Source organism: Lissotriton vulgaris, chromosome 5 (genome assembly GCF_964263255.1).
Source record: "Lissotriton vulgaris chromosome 5, aLisVul1.2, whole genome shotgun sequence".
In the NCBI taxonomy this organism is placed as follows: Eukaryota; Metazoa; Chordata; class Amphibia; order Caudata; family Salamandridae; genus Lissotriton; species Lissotriton vulgaris.
The window spans coordinates 1789301155-1789325999 of NC_141693.1; the positions used below are offsets into that span (position 1 = coordinate 1789301155).

Sequence of the window (24845 nt, forward strand, 5' to 3'; positions counted from 1 at the left end):
AGTGTCTCCAACGCAGGACAGGCCAGTCGAGTTGCTCCGCGCTTTACAAGCGGCTGCTGTTCCTGGTAGAAGGGTCCTGATTGGCTACTGCTGTAGTCGGTCCTGCCTTCCCAAGAGCCTGCTACATCCGGGTCACTGGTGGCAAGCTGTGGGAGGAGAGAAGATTCGCGGGTGTGACATTGATCCACATTCGGTCCATCACTTGTTGTTTTTGCAGTTGCTGCCCTAAGTGCGCTGGGGATGCCCAGACGTGGGTCCCAGGCACTCCACACCACTTGGAGTCAAGCTAGCCGGGCTGATGAGAGGTGTTACCTCGAAACCGGTCCGGCCTCGGATGCTTGAGTCCGTTCTGGGAAGGACATGGATTTTGTAGTTCGGACTGGACTGTTCCCATGGGGCAACAGGGTCAGAGCTGATTGGCATATCGCCATTGTCTAACCCAGGGTGGTGTGGAGTGCAAAAAAACGATGGATTTGGGCCCAGATCTTTTGACTGGGGGAGTGTGTGACATTGATCCACATTCGGTCCATCACTTGTTGTTTTTGCAGTTGCCGCCCTAAGTGCGCTGGGGATGCCCAGACGTGGGTCCCAGGCACTCCACACCACATGGAGTCAAGCTAGCCGGGCTGATGAGAGGTGTTACCTCGAAACCGGTCCGGTCCTCGGATGCTTGATTCCGTTCTGGGAAGGACATGGCTTTTGTAGTTCGGACTGGACTGTTCCCATGGGGCAACAGGGTCAGAGCTGATTTGCATATCACCATTGTCTAACCCAGGGTGGTGTGGAGTGCAAAAAAACGATGGATTTGGGCCCAGATCTTTTGACTGGGGGAGTGTGTGACATTGATCCACATTCGGTCCATCACTTGTTGTTTTTACCCTTGAATATCACAGCACTACCATAACGCTGAAAAGCAGTAAAGTGACTAAATGTCACATCCTCTACCACCCACCAGGCAACACGCTCTCCTTTAGTGAACACCTGTCTGATCTCATAACACACTGCTCACTCTCCAACGCCAATAACATAATCCTAGGAAACCTCCATCTCCATTGGAATGATGCAAAGGATTCACTAATCCAATCCTCAACTGACCACTTACTCTCAAAATACCTTACCCAGCACATTAAGCACCAAACTCACAACAGAGGCTCGACCCATGCCTCCATTACAGCCCCCAATTAAGTGTTAAGCCTAGATAACTTCCTTCCAGATATCTGTTTGGATCACCACATTATTCTGTTCCGCATTAACCAGGCAGAATAACCCCCAAACTGAATTTGGAAAACTCTCCAATGGTATCGAAACAACAATAAGATCTCCCTAGCCTATCTTGAAGAAAGAATGATGTCACAAATACCCCCCACCCCATCAGTCAACCTCACAACGGTTGAGCTTACAAACCTGACAATTCAAAGATGGCTACCATCATGGACCACATAGTCCCCCTGAAATTAAACAGGGTTAGAGATACTTCCTCGGGATCCTGGTTCAACAAAGACCTCAACACTGAAAGAGGGCAATTAAGAGCTGTGGGAAACTTTGGAGAGTAAATCATCACACCTAAGCAACATTCACGCTCTAAACTGCAAGCTGACTCTGACTGGCTCTGCCAAATCTCTGGGAATCACCCTAGACCCAAGTTTGAACATGAACGCAAACTCAAAGAATACAGTGAAGGGTGCCTTCTACAGGCTAAAACTCCAGAGCCAAATTAATTCCTTCCGCCTGTCAAAGGTTCTACATATTGCCACACTCGTTCTGGCCAGAAAGGACTTCAGAAATGCTACTCTTGTAGGCCCCCCAAAGTCACACTAAATGCAGCAGCAAGGATAGTCGCCAGAGCTAAAAGATACAATTCCATTTTCCCCTTCTCTGGAAAAACAAAAGTGGCTACTGCTCGAACCACGTTGCTGCTTCAAAACTGCTTCCACTCCAGTAACCTAGCCCAAACTCACATAGGCAAGCCAGACAAGAAATCTGAGAAGCACCATTTTCTCATTCCCCCCAAAAAGACATAAGCAAAAAGCCATTTCATGCTCCTTCTCGGGCTGTGCCCCAAAAATCTAGATTTCTCCCCCAGTATGTCTCTGAACTAACCCATCCATCATGAGACAATTTAAAGAATTCCTCCTCAATCGGCACCTTAACCCTCTGGGCTCAAACACCTAGTTCCTCAATGGAAACACAACTCTGTTCAATGACAATACAATAAATCGATACCCGGCGGCACTGCATTGTATTGCTGTTGACTGATACGGTCTTTGACTCTGTTGTAAAGCACTCTGCTACCCTTGTGTCTTGCCAGTGCTATATAAAACTCTTTAAATAAATACATAAAAAATAACATAGATAATTGTGCTTTTTATGTCACTGCCCTATTTTCATGGCTGAACCAAGTACTGCGTCACTTCGTCATATGCTAGATTCTTACTTACAGCTGCACTTGTCTAACTGTGTAACTCTCAGCCCCTGAAAAAGAACTGAGCAGGTGAAAACATCCCACTTTTCTTTAAGACCTCCCATACTGGTCCAGAATCTAGCAGCACTCGCTCACTCGAAGAGCCAGCTCACTGTTCTGCATCAAGATATTGGTCAGCAGGTAATCAGGCTATAGTTTAAACACAGGATATAGTTTGTTTCTAATAATAAGGGAGAAGTCTCCTTCCTTCAAAGCAAATTCATCCTGTTTTCCGGAGATATAATCTTACAGTTAATTTGCAGACATTAGGGTAGATAGTTATTATCAATCATGATGCCTGAGCACCAGGCGCTATCCGCTTTGTGTACATCTTTTCTAGTTTTGGGGTCTGAAAACAAGATGAAGAATGTTTTTCAAAAATATTCCCTTTGCTCACTTCTCTTTATCATCAGTGAGTTTAACAATTGTTATGTTACTCCTCCTAGCTCTGTCTTCTAGGTCTATCAGTTCTACAAACTATTGTACATTCTCCATCTTGAGTCTCAAGTGTACGTATCTATTCTGTCCTCTGTAGTTGCTATCCTATGTTCCTGCCAGGGTCTGTGATAATATATTTACGTGATAAAGGATACAAGACTCGGCAAGACAGATAGAGCGTTGCAAGCTGCTTTTCCAGACTGCTCTGCTATACCCAATAGAAATAACTCACAACAAAAAGAAGAGAGTTGAATATCAACAATTATGCAATACACGTTTCCCATGATTTGGCTACCATTCCCATTTTATAGCCCCATCAAAATATAAAGAGCAAAGAAACATGTCAACAGAGAGAGGAAGCTAACAATGCGGAGATTTTCCAACAATATTTGCGCTTTCTTTCATTTCACCTCAAAAGAAGCAACCTCTATGCCAGGAGCCTCTACCATCTTTTGTAATAAGAGCTACTTATGTTTAATGAGACTCATCCTAAGCTACTAACATCAGTGTCGTCATAGGGACCACATATCAGACATTACATTAGTGGCCACCGTATGCAAGATTACTAACAATGATCACCTCAGTTCATCAGGCAGAGTTCCCAGCAATGATGTAAAAAAGGCTGTGTCAATTTGAAATAAAATGGTAGTAACATCCAAAGCTGCAACTCTACTGGCACCATAGTAATAATGTGACTAATAAACCTCCTCAATGTCACAAGATTTTTAACTCCGATATTATTGTTCAATATATTTTGTAAATTTTGTAAATTTTCTCCCAACATCTTAAAATACATACACCTTTATCACAACAGACACTCTTAATGTGGGTACATATCATTTCAACCAAGCAAAAGATTTTAATTTAGTAGGCTGGGATGCACACAGGAGAGCTACATACAGGCAGCTGTAAAGCTACCTGTAGATCATGAGCTTCGCCTGCTCTATACTTTTACGGACACTACCTGCGTGGATGTCATTGCTACGAGTATACTCTGCGTCATACTACTTTAATAATACACACGGCTCACCAGCCGCTGCGCAAAGATGCTAACGTATGATCAGCTAATGAGGTGAAGTCCTGGGCCTGCGAGGTAGTTGGGTTATGTACAGTCACAGGAGCGTCTACGATGTTTACTCGGGGTAGTGGCTCTGGGGTATGGTCATTTGCAAGATGTCCCATAGAGGATCTTTTCCCTAGGGCAAGATCTTGAGAAACGCGGCGCTCCATTAGAATGATCCCCTGATCGATGACTGAATTTGCCCGAATAATGAAACTGTCCAGTGTCCCTATTAAGTTCCCACTAGGATTCGCACCCTTGCTTCTGCTTTTGCGTGCTGACATCTTACTGTACAAATGATCTACCAAGTTGGTACTTACAGTTGAACTTAATGTTGTAGATGTACCAGGCGTCAAATGATAGAGGAGTGGCCCGGTCTGGTCTCCGACGGTCTCGAACGGGTTAAAACGGGCCCGCCGTTGGCCCGGGCTGTGCCCGGCTCGTCCCGGGCGCGTCCCGTGGTGTGCGGTTCAGGTGGTGATTATATGCACCTGGACTGGGCTGGGCGTTGCAGAAGGGTGTAACTTTGCCCCGTTGGTTTTTGGGCAATGTGGTCCGCCCTCCGCTCCTGCACACAGAGTCCCAAGTTACAAGCGTTTCCCGCGGAGCGGGAAACGCGACAAGTAACAATATTGCTCTGTGGGGGGTGCGTGGATCACCTCCAAGCCGTGGCCCCGTTGCTGCTGCTTCAAACTCCAGGATCTGCACAACGAATGTTGTATCTTAGTTAGCTACTTATATTCTGTGCAACCCTCACCTCTCCCTTCATTGTATATGTCCTCTGCTTTGTCTTGCATTATATCTAGAACTGACTTCAGTGGCTCCCCTTTGCCATCGCCGAAACTTTCTGGAATAAAGACTTTCTAAGAAGGGATTGAATTCTGCCCCCTTTTCCCTTTATCTCACTGCACTGACGAAGGCATGCAGACTATAACTGCAAAATCTGTACCTTCAGAAGAGTTTGAGCAGGGAAGCAGGAGAGTGAATGACTTTGTTCAAAGACCTGCTGAGACAAAAGGCATTTCTCCAAACACAACAATTTCATCAATCATATAACAGACGAAGGCGGTGATTATGCAGACTTGAAAAATATGACTGCAGTGATTCATGAGAAACGTGCATACTGGGCACATGTTTGTAGAGTTGGTAAGATATTATTTCTTGGTGTGCACTTGATAAAAAGATAGACATAAAAAATTCATACAAGGGAAGGAGCCACGCACGGAACCATGATGGCTGCATGAGCTCAGTGCTCCCGAGACCCCAGCCGCCTTCAGGTTAATTCTGTTACCCATCCTGAGCCCTGCGCCATGTATCCTGTGCTGGAAGAGAAGCAACGCCCGACACGGCAACTCCAGTTGGAATCTGGAGTCACGTTCACGGGATCCCTGCCGCCCGTTGGAGTGAGGCCTGCAGCTCCCTTAAGCCGGGAAATGGAGTAATCCCGGTTCCCGGACGCATATTAAACAACAGCGGGAGCCGGAAACCGGAAGTCACCAGTCCGGCCCCGCTCGCAGCCCTGATTCTGCCCAAAATTGCAGCGGACATCGGTAGATGGCACCCGCGCTGTATGGTGGGCACTGTAATCGCCTGAGTAATAAAGTGCCAGATACACCACAATTGGGCCACATATGATATCAGCTGGCTGCTGCCAGGCTCAATTTTACTGGAGACGCGCGGCGAAGACCCCCCGGAGGACACAGGCTCGCGCATTAGAGGGAGTAGCCACACGGCGTGCCTCGGACCGTAGTAGTGGAGCCAAGCACATATAGCGAACCACGCAGGAGGCGCATTGTTGGGGCTTGGGAGATCGGCGCCCACCAGGAGGTAATGGCTGGGTGGACTGTGTGAAGAGCTGCTGCGGACACACTGAGCTGCCGGCAAGAGACATTCAGGTCTGAGTTGGCATGCGGATAAAGGCTGGTATGCTGGAGGGCTATAAGCAGCATCAGTGTACTGCTCTGGTGCTGGAAGTGTTGGGTGACTGCTGTGATGCCTTGAAGTTCTGGCGGTGAATGGAGATCGGAGATGTGGTGATTCGCATCCCTCGTCAGGTGACCTTGGCTGTTGGAGACGGAGGGTGACACAGTATCCTGGTGTGATATTCCTAAAGAGGTACCGCACGTTTGCTATTGGGAGAGGCTGGGCACATAGACTGAGATACCCTCGAACATAAGTGGCTGCAGAATATGCTCAATCCCGGCAGAAGGTAACTGATCCCCAAGCAGCGACCCGCGATCGCCGCCGCATCGCTTTCTGGGTGAGTGACGCCACAGTGATGGAGAAGAAGCTTGACTCCGACAAGGCCATGACCAGGACATCGAAGGGGGCGAAACAGGTGCAATCTAACATGCTCGAAAGATACACTATGCCTAAAGGGTCGCCAGTGGAGCTTAACCCCTTCCATGCTGATGACGGCTGGGAGCCGTCATGCCACACAGTGCTCGTGTGCTGATGACGGCTCCCAGCCGTCATGGCCACGCCCGCGATCAGAATGTGCCGCACAGGAGCGTAATTCCGGCCGCGGGCAAGGGGTTACGAAGGCTACAGGGTTGGGTGGAGGCGAGCTTGGTGCCCTCACTGAGACAACGCTGACGGATGTCATGGCCACAATAAAAGGGGTTCAGTCATCCCTCAGGGGAAAGACGGAATCTATGGACAATAAATTGGATGCGATTACGATGGAAGTGAACCTAATACGTGCGGACCTCACCAAGGCTAGTGAGAAGGTGAAGTCGCTTGATATCAAAACCACTAGTTTGATGGACGACGTGCAGAACGGCAGCAGGAAGTGCATGCTCTTAAGGCCTCACATGACTCCACAGACCGTAAGCTCGACGATTATGAGGGGAGAGCGCGGCGCAACAATGTGCGCATCCTTGGGGTTCCCGAAAGATCAGAGAATCCTGCGCCCGACTTGTTCGTAGAAGGTATCATCCTTAACCATGTCAAGCCAAAGGGTTTTAGCAATTTCTTTACCATCGAGAGGGCCCACAGAGTGCCGGGAGGGAAGCCTAGGCCAGGAGCGCCTCCTCGCCCGATGATTGCCAGAGTGCTTAATTTTCGAGACCGAGACGCTATCCTGCAGGCGGTTCAGATGGGGGCTCCATTGCGATACGAGAACACACCTCTATCCTTCTTCTCGGATTTCACTCAGACAGTGCAAAAGCTAAGACAAAGTTTCCTCCCCGTGAAAAAGAATCTATGGGACAAGGGACTGCAATATGGCATGGTGTAGCCGGCTCGACTGCGCGTGGAAATTGATGGGAAGGCCTGGTTCTTCGACAATCCGGAAGTGGCATTGGACTGGCTTGATAGTAGACCTACGGCTGGTGCCGAGGGACAAGAACGCGAGGAGGGAGAGGAGAGAACGGAACAGTAGAATTGAGGGCCTGGGTCTGAATATACCTGGGAGGCACTTCGAATTATGTGAAGCACTCCGACTGTCGATTCTTCTTGATCGGGAGAGCTTTCATTATTGTTGTAATAATGCAGGGCGAAGAATGTCACTTTGGGGGCTGGGGGTAGGGGCAGGGCGTTGGTTTCCTCCTCACTACTCTCTTTAGTTGTTTAGTTGGGGGGGATATTGGGCGACAGGCACACTGCGAGTTGGAGATGGGCATTGGCCATGTGCAGAGAGGGGGGATGGAAATTTGGGGAGGTGGAACGGGTGGGATTTGCGATGTTATTCATTGTAGTAGTCTTCGCATTGTTTGGTTTATTCTTGGTTTTCCATTTTTGTATGCCGGACAAGCTAGGGTCTGGGAGGAAACATTTTTTCACTTATACCTCAGGGGAGAGGAGGTTTTGTTTTGTATGTGTTCTCTTTTTGCATCAAGTGACAATATTGCAACTAGACGCTAGCGGTGTGGGTTGAATGTCACGTACTAGTGAGGGATCGGGGATAAGGGTGTTGAGCTGGAATTTTAATGGTCTGGGTAACGAGATTAAGTTAGGGATGGTGAATCAGCTAATCAGAAGAGATTCCCCGGAAGTCGTAATGTTGCAGGAGACACATCTTGTCGGTAATCGATGCATGGCCCTCCATAAAGCGGGATTTACATCGGGGTCTAGGGGGGTAGGTATTCTAACAAAGAATTCCTTTCTGTTGGCAATTCAGGCTACTTGGTCGGAACAGAGAGGCAGATATGTAGGTGTCTCCGGGAGGCTGGAGGGGGAAGACAGTTACCTTCTTGTCAATATATGTACCACCTGGCCTTCAGTCAGATACTTTCAGAGATTTGTGTGCCGTTTTTCTTACCCTACCCCTGGGTCTCCTGGTGCCGGGGGGTGATTTCAATGCAGTACTCGATGGGGGAATAGATAGATATCCGGCACGAATGCACAAACCATCGCAGAGGTGGCACCCCGATTTCCCTGAAACGCTGGGGCTGGTTGATAGTTGGCGGGTACGTAATCCGACCCAGATGCACTTTACTCATGTGTCCTCCGCACACAACAGTATGTCCAGATTGGACTACATATTGATACCGGCAGCTATGGCCGCCACAGCTAGAGAAGCACAATACCTTGGTAGGGGTATCTCAGATCATTCCCCGATGTGGTTACAGGTAGAGTTCAGGCAACCAGTGGTTGGCAGGGTAGCTCCGATAAATGCGTGACATCTGAAAGATCCGGCCACTAAAAAGAAGGTACTCCGGGTTTCGGAATGTTATTTTCAGGAGAATGTGGGCACTGTCGATTCTGTGCAGTTGCTATGGGAGGCATATAAAGTAGTGCTGAGGGGTGAGGTCCTCTCCTTGGTTGCAGGCAAGAAGAAGAAACACCAAGCGGAGGTGACTAGGGTGGAGGCTGATGTGATAAGGTTAGAGGAATGGGTGGCTGAGTGTGCCGCTCAGGGAGACCTTCACCTATTGAAGTTAAAACAAGATGAATACAATGGCCTCTCCAGGGAAAGAGCAATTCTTCTTAACCATGCCATACAAAGTCGAATATATGAACATGGGACAAGGCCGGTAAGCTGATTGCTTGGTTTGAGCGTGGGGAGTGGGCCTCTAGGTTGGTGCCAGGGTTAGAGGGGTCAGGATCCGACAGAATCACAGATCCGCAGGCAGTGGCAGAGGAATTTTCTGAGTATTTCAAAGAAGTATACCCCACGGTTGGTAGTTTTATAGAGGCTGAGATTGGCAAAATGATTAAGGATATCTGCATGCCGAGCTTATCTGAGGACAATAGGGAATATCTGGACTCCTCTTTTACGGATGATGAAGTCGTGCAGGTGATTAGAGGCATAAAATCTGGGAAGGCAACGGGTCCAAATGGGATACCAATAGAATTATACAAATTGAATGCCCATAAAATCGCTCCGCATATCCGGGCCATGTTCCTTGAAAGTAGGGAGACAAGTCAACTTCCGTACGACCAGCGGGTGGCAAATATCGTGGTCATTCACAAGGCAGGCAAGACATCTCCTTCTTCGTATAGGCCCATCTCGCATCTTAATGCTGAGCCCAAGATTCTGGCGAAATTGCTCACCACCAGGTTGGTAAAGGTCATTACAACCATGATCAATCTGGCTTCATGCCGTGTCGCAACACGGCCTTGAACCTGCGGAGGTTACACGGGATCCTGGGTGGTGCCCAAAAGATACTGGAGCCGGCGGTATTGGTGTCCTTGGATGCCACTATGGCATTTGATAGGCTCGTATGGGCCTATTTATTTGCGGTTTTGGCTAAGTTGGGCTTTGGTCCGGAGTTTATCGGTTGGGTTCGACTGCTGTTTGCCATTCACTTGGCCAGAGTGGTTGTAAATAATTGTAAATCAGCCTATTTTTCCCTTGGGAGAGGCACGAGACAGGGATGCCCCCTGTCCCCACTTCTCTTCGCTCTGGCAGCATGGGTCAGATGGGACCGGTCGGTACGTGGCTTGCGGTGGAGGCCAGAGTGGGAGGATAAAATTTCGCTCTATGCGGATGATATCCTGCTGTACCTCACCAACCCCAGGGCGTCCATGAGTAATTTTTTGGATGTCCTGGCCATATTTGGCAGATACTCCGGGTTTGCTATAAACTGGTCAAATCTGGAGCGACGCCTGAGGTTCCACAGTCATGCCCTATAAAGATTGAACTGGTGGTATTTAAATATCTAGGCATATATATAACTTTGAACCTGAAGATGAGATATGCTAATAATCTAGGACCCCCCTTGAGCCGGTTTTAAAAATGACGTGGAGCACTGGAAATCTCTCCCGCTATCATTGCTTGGGAGGGCAGTGTTATTCAAGGTGATGGCTTGCCTCGGTTCCTGTACGTACTCTAGAACACAATGGATCCGGTGCCGATATCCTATTTTAAGGAGATTTAGACACTTCAGCGGCAGCTCCTCTGGTACGGCAGACCCCGTAAAGCTTTTGTCAAACTAACCCTACCGTGGTATGATGGGGGCATCGGACTACCAGATTTGAGGAAGTATTATTGGGCCTCTCACCTTGCGGTGGTAAATCATATTGTCTATTGGCCCCCTGGGGACCCAGGCTATGCTATGGATCGTGGGCAGGCGCCGGGTGGAGATATCATCAGAGCCCTGTATGCCAGACCCGGGAGGTTCACGCTGGCGGGGCGACAGCGCACGCTGTGCATGTTTGTTACGCTGTTACCAGAAGTTTGGGATGGGAGGGAAGATTGACGTTGGCCATCCCCCTGGTCTGCTCACAGAGGCTTGGGAGCTTGTGGAAGTCTAAAGGATTTGACAAGTGGGACCTCATTGGAATCAGCCAGATTAAGGATGTGTGGAGGGGAGGCAGTGTGCAGACATTTGAATTTCTAAAACAACAATACAGTTTGAATGATAATGAACACTTTCGGTACTGACAGATTAGACACTCCCTTCTTGCCCACATACCTGGAGACACAGCTCTTCCGGAGGCTTCTCCTCTCGAAGACTGTGTGCTAGATGGTGACATCCCAGAAAAGACTATCTCCTTAATATATAGAAAGCTCGTAAATAATATGGCTGACCCGTTGGGACGTATCAGAACATCGTGGGTGGCAGACGGATTGGAATTAGACAATGAGGACTGGGTAGAGGCAGTTTCCTCCCCTAAAGTGGTTGCAGTTCAGATGAGGCTCAGATTGGTACAGCTTAAGATCTTCCACAGGTCATACATTACAGGGCCCAGATTAGTGCATATGGGACGTGCGGTCAGCGGAGAGTGTAGAAGACGTTGTGGAGAACTTGGCACTTTCATGCATATTCTTTAGCACTGTGTGGAGATAGAGAACTTCTGGACAAAGGTACATGATGAGATGAAAGAATTACTGGGGTAGGAGATACGACCGGAAGCCCGGAGATGTATATTAAATGTATGGGAACCTACGGATTTGAATGGGTATCTGAAACAGTGGGTGACGTTGGCATGTATGTTTGCGAAGTGGAATATTGCTCAGTTGTGGGGAGCTAGCCAGCCACCCCGGATTACTAAATGGGCTGAGAATCTAAATTGGTGTATGTTCAGGGAGAGGCAGTATATGGGGCATGGGATTGTCCTGAGAAATGGGGGAAGATCTGGGGGGCATGGAATAGCTATTGTGGCGAGTTATGCACACCCCTGATGCAGCATGTGGACGCAGAAGCGCAGGAATCCCCGCGATCCCAAATTTTCTGCATATTGTGCTATGTGATTCTGTACGAACGACTAATCGAACCTCACAATGATGACGATTGTTGTTTCACCTGGTGCTATTGTTTCTTTTGTTCCTTTTCAATAAAAAGAATTAAAAATAAATAAATAAATTCATACAACAAATGCACAAGCCTGTAAGTCCTCATGCAAAATATCTAGAGAAGCTGTGGAGTTTCCTGCATTCATACAGAGGAGAGGTTTTTCAATTTTCCTGTTGACTATTCCAAAATAGATATTTTTATTTGTGGAGAGTGTAAGTAAAAGTCTGAGCAATATATTAGTGTTCATCCCTGTCCCTGTGATTTGTCCCCTGTTAGGGTCTTGTGATCGTCTGATACGGAGAGGTCCTCTTGCAGACCCTCCTTCCCTTTGGGTATGGCATGGGTGTCTATTCTACGTTAAGGAATCTGCGCCTAGTAGTCTATCAGATGTACGAGTTACCTTCGGTAACAATAATTCTGGTAGAGCCGATTCTAGCCGCAGATTCCTTCAAGACCTGCCCTTCCTCCCCATTCTGCGAGGACCCTTCCTTGGTCTTCTGCACTCGCCTGCCTCTGGGTGGTTGTCTTCTGCGAGTGCCTTTTCTTACTCCCTCCCTAGGGGGATGCTAGCCTTGTTGTTTGCTCCATTTCTGCTATTGTGGGGATTGGTTGATGATTTCATGGGTGCTTCTGCGCCCTTGTACCCTGATCTCCTGTATGGGGTCTGCTCGTGCTCTTCTTCCTTTCGTTGATTGCACTTATGACTCCTCTGTAGTCCTTGGGGTTGAGGTCTCTTGGCTGGATCTTAACCCTTAGCTCTTTTCAAGAGATGTCTCTCCCTGCTGGTGTTGTCTGGGGGTGAATTGTCATTCCTCTTCCGTTCTGGCCTTGATGCCCTTCTCTGTTCTGGGCTATGGTTGCAAACTACTTTGTCTGCTGTGCAATTTTTTACATTCTTTCTGCCCCCAGGGAGGCTGTCATATTTGTTTGTCGGCTTCCTTGCAGTAGCTGTGCACTGTTCTTTCCTTCCATGGTTTTTCGTGCCATGGTGCCTGGCACTATTCTGATGGTGCTGTTCCTCACCATTCGTTTCTTCCCTTTCTGTTTAGCTGATTTTTTAGTACACTGTTCCAGTATTCTCACAGTTTTTGTACGTGATGGCTCTGCTTTGTGGCGCGGAAAAGTTCTACAAGAAAACCGACGTAAGCGCGCCGGGGTGGAACTTGTGTATCCTCGCTGACGTCACGAACGCGGACAACGTCGGGATTCTGTGGCAGAGAAGTTTTCCGGATCCAGTCTCATGCCTGGGGATAATTCTACATTAAGGAATCTGTGGCTAGAATCACCAGATCCATTGTTACCGAAGGTAAGTAACTCGGACGATGGATGCTTAAGCAGTGTCAAGGCTTAAACTAGACTTTTGGAAAAACTTTCCTTGATGTAGTGTTGAGTAGCACAAGCAGCTGCAAATCCGAGCAACTATTTGCATTGATGACTTCTTTCACAGAATCTGAGAAATAGCACTTTATTCTCAGCAGTGGCATAGTTTATACTCTAAATTTTAAGAAACCTGGAATTCCTTCTTGTATTATTCATATGCTGCTCTCTACATCCTGGCTTAGGTGAATCAATTTTCCAGCATTGTCATGATTATCTGGCAGGAGTTTGTCGACTAGCGGGGTCAAGCTTAACCTGAGTAATCCAGTAAATGTCCTCACTGAATGGGATGGGCTCCTAGATCAGCTTCCTTTAGTGATCTCGTTGCACAACAAGAACTCCCTCTCTCACTTGCCGTAGCCTTTTTAATCCTCATTCTTAGCTTAACTTTTAGTGTTTCATTGTCACTGTTCACATATTGGGCATCTGCGTTGTGTTTATGGGAAATTTCTGTTGGTCGTAGCTTCCCAAATCAAGCCCAAACGTAATAATGGTATGTTATTTCCAACCTAGGGCCCGCTCAAATTGGGCTTGCTTAGAGAATGCCATCTGCTTCAGCGGATCACTGACAGAATATCAGAAACACAAATATCGTGTGGACAGAATTTTGTGTCAAAAATGTCGAGGACCAAAATATCGAGAAGATAAGTGCAAATAGGTAAGTATAGATTTACTGTTCCTAACTCCATATCTACGTACCTTGAATATATATTTACACACACATATGTATATATATATGTATGTATATATATATATATATATATATATATATCTATCTATATATATATATATATATATATTTATATACATATTATCAAGGTACATATCTGTGGAGTTATATGTAGTAAATCTTTGCTTAGCTATAGAAACTTTCCTTCACAATATTTTTACTCTCGATATTCTTGACACAATTTTTTGTCCATTCAATATTTTTTCTCTGATATTTTGTCTGCATGCCGCTTCAGCTGGTATGAAGCGTTAATTTCTAGGCCAACAAAGCCTTCTATGTATCAAAAAATAAGTCAATAATCATAAGTAGTCTAAGCACATTTGTGAAACCTCTACCCGTCAACTCCTTTTTCACGCTTTCTCCCTGTGTGTCCCCACTTTTGTCCTTTGCAAGTGTAGTTGATGCCAATATGGCTTTATGCATTCTCATTGCCTATTTTCCTGTGTCATTGTTCATCTCAGGCCGACTGTTCCCTCCATGCTATTGCTCCATGTAACTTTCCCAACCGAATGTTTGTACTTTGATGATGTTCTGTTAACATATGGCTGTGATATTTTATAGAAGGTATCATTTTTGGTTGTGTAGCTGTGGATGGTGTAATCTTAGACAGAGGACAGTGAGTGAATTCAAATTGCGTTTTACATTTTGTGCAGAATTAAACTTTCTCCTTTTGTTTTTTCTCACAGCTCAGTTTGCTCAATTGCCCCAGCTTAGTCCCCAGGAGCGTGTCTCGAGAGAAGCAACGCTGCAGCAAAGGCAGGCATCATTGGAGGCATGGTTACAAAGGGAAGCACAGACACTACAGCAGTACAGACTGGTAAACGAGATTTTTTTTCATTAAGATTGAGTTTATGCTTGCAGTGCCATAAATGGCAAGTATGGGTTTTATTTTGACGGCTAGGCTTTTATGCTGATTGTATAACAGCAGCATACGTTGCCAACATCTGCACTCACCTGATATTCACTGAGAAGACCTTGCTTTGTGTTGCATAGAAACCCATGCCACCATGAGCTTTGTTCATGCGGTTTGCAGTCAGACTGTATTGTATCTTTGGATGTGGTCCCCAAATGCCCACTGAATTATATGAGATATTTTGGTTTGAGGGAGAAGTGCAAGGCAAGAATGTGCAATATCTGGACGCAAAGGTAGTGGTATATTTATCTTTTGCTGAAACAATTGAGAGCTTATAAATAGCATCACGTGGAATATTTCTCTTAATTCGGTGTAGCATTACCAGATGTACATGGCAGTAGTAGAGAAAGCAAGCAAAAATAACATGCTGTTCATTTGACACCAATATTACAGCCACATGAGGGGTGAGTCCGGTTTGCGGTATTGCGCCTAGATAATTTCAGGAGGAGAGACACCCGGCAGCTGCATAGACCATATTGGCGCCTAGTGTGATGACTAGCTGGTACAGAGGCAAAACAACAGTAAAAACTACTGTACCTAGGTGAAGCAAAGTCATATTATAGTCATCATAGTCAGTAGAGTGGTGTGGCTCACTGGTTAGAGGCAGCAGACCCGGAAGCAGAGAACGGCCCGGGACCAGGGTTCAATTGCCGACGCGGCAGGGTCGTGGACCAGGGTCAGCGGACTCGATAATTCTCGCCTCGGTGCCTACTCTAACCAGGGATCACACTCTGCAACTCTGGGCATTAGCTTGCCTCATCTCTACAAGGGCCCCCCACGTTCGCCGGGGATGCCTGCTTTCACCTTGGAGATACCCAGTAGGGACCATCTCACAGGGATAGCCAGGACGGGTTCCCCAGCGGTCTACAGCGCCACGACGCCTCAGGGCAGCAGTGCGCTTTACAAGACACATACATTTACATATGTTTTAAATACAGAATACCTGCAGAGTATTTGGCCCTCGGCGCGTAGTTGTGGCTGGGATACTTGGCTGAAGAAGCTGTGCTGGTGCTGTTGACAATCCACCCCCTCCCCCCCCCACACCCAGGTGAAGATTTGACACCTGTGGCCTAGAGGAAACTGTGTAAACTAGCTGGAGTGCCTGGGGACTATACTGAAGGATGTGTGGCGGACACCAATCGACTCTGACTTGCTGATCCCATATTGCTGAGTATAATAATAATAATAATAATAATATTAATAATCTTTATTCGGCATATAAAAATATGACCGTAAAAAAGACAGTTTAAGCTACACATATGAAGCGACGGGCACAAATGCACACTTCACACCACTGCAGGACGCTCACATAAAACATGCAGAACTACTAGAAGACCTGAGGTTGTTAGACTACAGGGAATACACTACTAGGCAGCATACGCAGTCTGATAGGGCTGGCCCCCTACTGGCCCGTATTATACGTGACTCTCCGGTCTGCCATCCGATCTTGGAAATACTGGATCAGGCGGGGCGACTGACCTCAACCCAAGTAGGGATCAATACTGCGTTCAAAGACTACTACACAACACTGTACAGCCCCCACGACCCCTCTCAGAGACCGCCTTTGAGGACTTTATGAGAGATTTAGACCTACCCCAACTCACTGACAGGCAATGCAAAGACCTGAAGCGTAACATAACGATAGCGGAGATCAGGCAGGCAATACGTGCTCTCCCGAAGAGCAAGGCCCCTGGCACGGATGGCCTGCCGGCTGAATTCTATACAACGTTCATTGATCTCCTGGCCCCACGCTTACACACTATCTACTTAGAGGCATTACGAACTGCCTCCCTACCACAGTCATTCATGCAGGCATTAATCACATCCCTCTTAAAACCGAGCAAAGACGGGATGCAGCTGGTAGATTACAGACCCTTGTCCCTCCTCAACACCGATTACAAGATTCTGAGCAAGGTGCTGGCAACGAGGCTAGCGCAATACATTCCGCAGCTGGTCTATCCCGACCAATGCGGATTTGTACCGGGCCCCAGTACGGCCATGAATCTTAGGCGATTTCCCCAGCTGATGCTCAGAAACACGACAGATGCGGGCTCGGAGGGCTGCATCTCACTGGACCTGAAACAAGCCTTCGATTCCCTTAGATGGGATTATATGTTCGCTACGCTCTCGAAATTCGGGATCCCACCTGAATATATTGCCTGGGTCAAACTACAATACACCCGCCCCACGGCTAGGGTGCGTACCTCCAGACACATCTCAGGTCCCATAGCTATAGCTAGGGGCACCCGACAGGGCTGCCCGCTCTCCCCGCTCCTATTTATACTGGCCCTTGAACCACTGCTCTGTAAACTTAGGACGACAGCCCCCCACTGTGGTATTCAAAGACACGGGACGGTACACGTTGTGTCAGCCTACGCTGATGATATCATCTTATATCTTCGTGACTTGCGGGGCAACCTGGACCCTATACCTCAAATATTTGAGGACTTCAGGTCGCTATCAGGCCTCACCATAAGTGAACCTAAGTCCTACGGCTTCACCTTTACAGATACGGGCTTGTCCACCCCCTACCCTTTGCCCCGCACGCATTCCAGATAGCGGGCACCACCTTCCAATACCTCGGAATGCACATTTACAGGGAAGCTGCAATGATGATAGATGGTAACCTTGGCAGGGCCGTAAGAGCACTAAAGTCGCAAATTCAATTCTGGCTATCGTTATCCCCTTTCGATAGCCGGCAGAGTGGCCATCTCTAAAATGGTGATGCTTCCCCGCCTCATTTACTGCTTCACCAATCTCCCATTCCTGATCCCTGCATCGACCTTTAAAACTCTTGACACACTACTCACGGAACTTGTGTGGGGACCAGGGCGCAGACGCATAGGCCTCACTAAACTACAACTCCCCTCTGGATCCGGAGGTATGGGACTACCGGACTTTAGGGCTTACAACTATGTGTGTCAGCTGCAATGGCTGTCCTACTGGATAGCGGGTCGCAACCTTCACGAGATTGACATGACGGAGGACGATCATGCTAAAGGGGGAATACATACACTGCTGTTACCCCGATCCGACTTACCGAGAGATGCCCCTCCACTCCTCCGCCTTGCAGTGTCATACTGGCGGCAGGCATTGAAGTACACGTCCCCCATAACATCTTACGCTCCTACGATTCAGCTGTTGGGTATCTCAATAGAATCAGGGACGCTCATGACAAACAAACTTGTGTCCTGGCATGATGCTGGAGTGACACATGTAGGTGACCTGTTTGCTGAGGGGCGTCTACTGTCCTTCGAAGACTTCAGAGCCACACATGGTGTTCCCGGAGGCTCATTCATGCTGCATGCCGGCCTTCGCCATTACATAACACATAGGTGGGCACCTGAGGGGCGGGAACCACATATAAACCCCTTGATAACGATGCAATACCTCATGGGGACGGGCGGCCACCTAACTAAATGGCTTACTGCTAGCATCAGAACGGGAAGGGCGGTCCCTCTGTCGCCTCTCAGGGCGAAATGGGAAGGAGATATCGGGAGACCGCTGAGAGACAAAGAATGGGAGCGTGTCCTCCAGTTTCCCAAGAAGGTGGCTAGGAACCCCAAGTTCAAGTTTATTCAACTGATGTTGCATCGAGCCTATCTGACCCCACACCGCATACACACGATGTTCCCTGATGCAGCCAGCGCATGCCCCCGATGCGACACTGACGACGCATCACTACTACACATGCTGTGGCAATGCCCCAAACTGGGATACTACTGGACCACTATCAGTGACATGCTTGAGGGAACTGGCTCCCTGCCCCAACCACTCACCCTAGAATATGCACTCTTAGGGCTGGGACCATCGGCACGCACAAGAAGCGTAGCAACACGTTTTACTGACATGGCCCTATTGCTAGCGAAACGGGCGATCACAATGAGGTGGAAGTCATCTAGGCCGCCTGACCCTGATTTATGGAAAGCGGAGGTAATGCGGTGGGGTAAGGCGGAGGGTGAAGCACTACAACGAGAGGAACACAGAGGCCTCAGGAAAACACCGATTTCACTGGATTGGTTTACGATTATGGGAATGTTCGAAACTGGGGATGATAGGGACAAAAATGACTCGATGCACATGTGATACTCACGTCCAACCTTCCTTGAGATATCATGTACCGTCACGAACCGTGGTGCACTGGGAGATGGTACGAGGAATCCTGTACCATCATTGACTCTACCCCTGCCTAACTGTGTGTAAATTACAAAAAACAATTTGATGGACAGAATGTAGATCAATGTCTTACATTCACCCCAGTACAAGGATCTGGGCCTACATCCATCGTTTTTTGCACTCCACACCACCCTGGGTCAGATAATGGCTTTATGCAAATCAGCTCTGACCCTGTGCCCCATGGGAACAGTCCAGTCCGAACTACAACAGCCATATCTTTCCCAGACCAGAATCAAGCATCCGAGGACCGGACCGGTTTCGAGGTAACACCTCTCATCAGCCCGGCTAGCTTGACTCCAGTGGTGTGGAGGCTCTGGGACCCACGTCTGAGCTACCCCAGTACACTCAGGGAGAAAATTACAAAAAACAATTTGATGGACAGAAAGTAGATCAATGTCTTACATTCACCCCAGTACAAGGATCTGGGCCTAAATCCATCATTTTTTGCACTCCACACCACCCTGGGTCAGATAATGGCTTTATGCAAATCAGCTCTGACCCTGTGCCCCATGGGAACAGTCCAGTCCGAACTACAACAGCCATATCTTTCCCAGACCGGAATCAAGCATCCGAGGACCGGACCGGTTTCGAGGTAACACCTCTCATCAGCCCGGCTAGCTTGACTCCAGTGGTGTGGAGGCTCTGGGACCCACGTCTGAGCTACCCCAGTACACTCAGGGAGAAAATTACAAAAAACAATTTGATGGACAGAATGTAGATCAATGGCTTACATTCACCCCAGTACAAGGATCTGGGCCTAAATCCATCGTTTTTTGCACTCCACACCACCCTGGGTCAGATAATGGCTTTATGCAAATCAGCTCTGACCCTGTGCGTGCTGTGTGTAAAGACTTTAATTCACTAAACGGTACCATGGGTGAAACAGATGTGCATCCTATGTTTATGTGCATACTAAAGGAGTGTCAGGAGGGATTCCTGGGGTGGAGGAAGGGTTTTTTAGAATAGTAGGGGTTTGTTATGTTAAAGCAGTAATGGAAAAAACCAAATCGGAAATACTATGTACCTATACATCCTGGGCAAGCAACAGATCGTTACATCCTGACAATTGCTACGTTCATATATGTATGTGTTTTCTCTGATTACTATGCTAATAAACAGATTTTCAAAAAAAATAAAAAATAAGCTACACATACATGAAATGTAAAAATTTGTCAAAGTCAAATAAGTCTTCATTTTGACAGTCAGAAAAGACAACACAATAAAAACAGTAAAAATCAACATTTCATACTTGTTACATCCAATTTTCATAGTTTACAGGAAAAATACATTAATTAATCTATCCAATCGATGCTATGTACAGGGTGTACAGGGTGTTCCAACACAACCATTTAAGAAAATAAATACTGTGTGAATATAAAATCCATTAAAATTTAGTACCATTTTTACTTATCATACATTTTTTAGGTTTTGGGGCCAGATTAAAATAGTGCAGACTACAGTAATTTCAATTTATCCCTGCGTATTGACCACATCCATTTAAAAAATTTTGCAAGTGCAGTTACCATGCTATCAGTGCAATCTGTTTTAACAATTCTTAATGCCGCAGTGCCACTTTGGATGTCTTTCTGTATACAAATTGGTCTAATCCATTTATGGCGCGGGGCTTTGTATGCTGGACATATAAACAAAACATGAGCTAGACTTTCAGATTGGGCTACACAAAAAGGACACAGATGGTGATCTTTGTTACTTGACCATTTGCTAGTAAATGTATTGATAGGAAAGGTTCCCACCCTGTATTGATGGAAAAGTTTCCTATCATTTGGGATGGTAATGAGGTCCCAATATCGCTCGTAAGCAGGAGTATGTTTTTGTTCCAGAAAGGCCCTGGTGAGTGATGGATCAATATGTTTCTGAAACTCCCTTTGGGTTATGTACGCCCAGTACAACTCTTTTAAGGTCTTTTGAGAGGGGAAGATATTTTCTGAAGGATTTTCCCATAGGTCCATCATTCCTAAGGCTTTGAAAAGCGACTTGACCTGTCTGAACCATAGTATTTTACCCCCTGAATCCATATTTCTGGTTTCCAGAAGCGCTAAAGCATAATGAGAAAGTTTGGGTGTAACCCATAGCCTCCTCCAATATGCGATAGGTCTAAAGCTAGATATGTCCTGTATTTTCCGACATCCCAGATCCATGTACAAAGGTACCAGTGGTGTAGATTGCGGGAGCCTTGTTAGGCACCGCAAGAATTTGTTTTGTGCATTAGTCAGGGCTGTGACGTCGGAAACCCCCCACAGTTCAGCCCCATACAGCATTGAGGCCCTAACTTTTGTGTCGTATATTTTAAGGGCTGGGGCTATTGGTTGTGTGGCTGAGGATTTTAACTCTCTCAGTAGGACACCAGTAAACTGTGCATGTTTAGTGGTTAAATAAGTCATGTGTGGCTTCCACTCTAACCGAGACCCCAGTGTAATACCCAAATAACTGAAACTATCTGTTTGTTCTAAAAGCTCGCCATTCATAAAAACTGTGCCCCTTACTTTCTTGTGTCTATGCATTACCATAAATTTTGTTTTCGACACATTAATGATTAGGCCATGATCATTGCAGAACATCTCAAAACAACCAATTGCTTTCTGAAGCCCTTCTTGCTTTTTGGAGATTATGATGGTGTCGTCTGCAAACATTAACAGGGGAACTGGTATGCCATTTTGTTTGGGTGCATCTGTGTGTACTTCCCTATAATATTCGGTGACCCTGTTTATATATAACGTAAACAGTGTTGGTGCCAGGACGCACCCATGTCTGACTCCCCTTTCTGTTGCAAATTTATCAGTAACCTGGCCCTGGTTTCCCCACCTAACCTGAGCGTAAATATTTTCATGAAATTTGATCAGGAAGGCGAGCAGTTCATGTGGCATACCTTGCTCATGAAGCACTCGCCACAGCCTATTGCGTGGCACAAGATCAAAAGCCGATTTCAAATCGACAAAGGCTGCGTAAAGGGTGCCCCCTCCAAGGATAACCCATTTCCAATAGATGGCAGAAAATCTAAAAACTTGATCCACAGTACTCGTAAATGGGCGAAAGCCTGCCTGAAGCGCGGACATGACCCCTGAGCCGTCTATCAAGTTCTGAATCCTAAGGAGCACGAGCCTGGCCACCACCTTCTGAATACATGCAATTAGGCTGATTGGCCTATAGTTCGCAGGATCGGCACGATACCCTTTTTTAAAAATGAAAATTATTTCAGCTCCCCTACAAACTTCTGGTAATGGCGAGCCCCTGGAAATGGCATTCGCCAGCAGCTCTATATACGGCACCCAGACCTCTTTGCTATGAAGAAAAAGGTCTGCCGGAATCGTGTCCGGACCCGGGGCTCTTCCTCTCGGTATTGTGTTTAGAGCTTGTTCAATGTCTCTCCGACTAAACACCATCGGAGTAGTAGCTGTGTAATTTATAGTAGGATCCAGACTTTCTACGCTTACCCCATCGGGCGTGCAAACTGTAATTTAAAGTGCGATACCCAGCGTTCAGGACGGACAGAATTTTCTGGCTGGGGCCTATGGTTCCCTTTGCCCCATCTCACTAAATTCCAGAAGCCTGTCATATTTCTGGACTTACTTGCCTCATATAATTCGTCCCAGTATTTATTGTCCCAGGATTTTTTTGCTTCCTGCCTGGTCGTTTTGTAATGACGCCTAGCATCACGTTTTAAGAGCCTATCCGTTGATCGCACTGCTAGTGCTAGGGATTTGTAGGCAGTTATACAGCTTTTGCCATACCATGAGTCTGGCTTCCTTCTACCTTTACAGAGTGGATCATTTCTTGCCTTAATAAAAAATTTACTGAGATTTAAAAAAAGAGTTGTGTGGATTGGAACCACCCTGGTCACATAATCATCATCGGATGAGCAGCCCTGTAACTCAGAGATTGCACCCGATACCAGTGCATCCATTTCTGTGATGCAGAGGCGATTACCTAAACATTCAGCCCATTTTAGTCGCCTTCTGTCATTAGCAAGAACGATATCGTTTGTTGTATCCCTGGCGACTTCTCCCTTGCCCTTAAGGAGCTGAAAGTCTAAACTGAGGGGATTATGGTCACTCTCAATTCTTTTAATAACGTTCATGTCCCGGATAGCTGACCAGAATTCCAGATTAACTAGAATATAATCTATCCTACTTGATCTATTACCATTGTTAAATGTAGGACTTCCGTGCTTATCCCCATTTGTTCTTCCATTTACTGCTCTAAGTTCACACTCAAGACTTAAGGTTTTGAGTTGAAGAGCTGCTTGGGTCCACCTCTTTTTGGGGAGTATGTTTAGTTGGGGGATTTGCCAGCTGTCGTCTTCTGCCTCTGTAAGGTTGATATCGAATTGGTCCAGGGGCTCAAAGGAGCAATTAAAATCACCACATATCAATAAATTTGCATTTCCCCTAAGCGTTTTTACATGGTGCCCCAGTTGGTCAACTGTCTCTGACGGTTTTCCTCCCAGTTTCCCCCTTGCGTACACATTGAAGATTATTAAATCTCCAAACATAGGGGAGTTTAGTTTTACAATTAGAATATCCTTGGAGTTGGAGTCTAATTGCACAGTAGTATACCTATCATCCTGCTTAACCCAGGTGGTCAGGCCCCCCCATTGGCCTTCCCCTGTTTGTGTGGGTTGCGGGTAACGAAAAATTTAAGTAACCCGGCCTATACTGGGATTCCATTGCCCAGGTTTCCTGCATGATGATTACGATATATTTGTCAATAAAATTTGACCAATCCCTGGAAGCCATCTTGTTCCTAAGACCAGCTACATTCCATGACACTAAAAACTGTCCAGCCTGGTCTTTACTTAGTTCTCTTGGGGCCTGGTCATACTGTGGATGCACATCCCTCTCAGAGATTGTAAGTCCGGGGGTGTCGTTGGGCTCAGCAGACCCATGACTCTGCAAACTATCATTGGGTCCTATGACATCTACTTCTGTTGTTCCCATCGCCCTCCTAGTTAGTTTGTGAGACACTAAACCATGTTTAATTGTATCTTTCACTATTCCCCCCCTGCTGACTGCCTGAGGGTATGTTCTAATCATGTCATGTGGTCCCAATGAAGCTTCTTCCAAAGCCGGGACTTTTTGGGCCATTTGTGTGCTAGAAGGTTTGGTATGTGATGATTCCACATGAGTATCACCCTCAGAATAGGGTGAAAATACACTGCTGTGTTTTCCCTGGTTATAACTGGCTACATTGATTCCCCCCAGAGGCTGATGTAACACAAAGTGTGATGTATTTACCATGGAAAACCCATGGTCTTTGGCTGCTGGGCTAATAGTGTGTGTTCGACCATCCATACCCCATGTAGGCTGTAGTCTTCACTCGCAATCATCCATACCAGTAAATACATCAAACCTGTTTGCTGTCTCCAGGGGTGTAAAGGGTCTCAAGTGATCCATTCTCCTATTAGCATTTGTATTAAAACTAGGAGGTACAATATTCCACCCAAAGGGATCAGCAACGGGTACTGGGTATTGTGCATGTAATTGATGCCTAGTGTTATATGAAGTTGGAAAATAAGTATTGGTAAGTAATTGACCGCTTGTGTAAGTTGGAGGGAACACTAGGGATCTAGGATAGAAATACGTCAGGGCACGGGGGATGATGCAGTTATTGCCATTGCCTGGGGGCCAATTTAATGTAAAATTGACCTCACGCTGGTCTCTAAAATTAACTACAACTACATCTCCCTCAATGTCTTTGCCTCTGCCACCCAGCCATTGAAGTCGGCGAACATGTACTATTTCCCCATTGATGTTATTTGCAATTGGTCTGTATATACTGAGCCAATGCATAATTTTATTCTTTAGCTGGGCGAACCCTTCCCTCTTGTTTTCTGCCAATTCGGGGACCCCTGTAAGAACAACCACAAAAGGCACAGCTTCAGGAGGAAGTTCTGCTAATGGACCCCTATTCATTGGAACCCCTACATACCTAGTGCCTCCCCCCTCCTCCCGTGATTTCCCCATGCGCACCTTCTCCAATCCCCTTATGGG

The 24845-nt window shown here is 46.8% G+C and overlaps 1 protein-coding gene across 7 annotated transcripts in view; it reads left to right on the forward strand.

Moving 5' to 3' along the window:
* Nucleotides 1-24845, forward strand: part of LOC147717179 (signal transducer and activator of transcription 5B) — a 1664723-nt gene that overhangs the window by 1107126 nt on the left and 532752 nt on the right. For all 7 annotated transcript variants that reach the window (XM_086924123.1, XM_086924125.1, XM_086924127.1 and 4 more), the window contains one exon: nt 14435-14565. In XM_086924123.1, coding sequence (XP_086780249.1) covers nt 14435-14565 — 131 coding nt within the window. The remainder of the gene's footprint in view (nt 1-14434; nt 14566-24845) is intronic.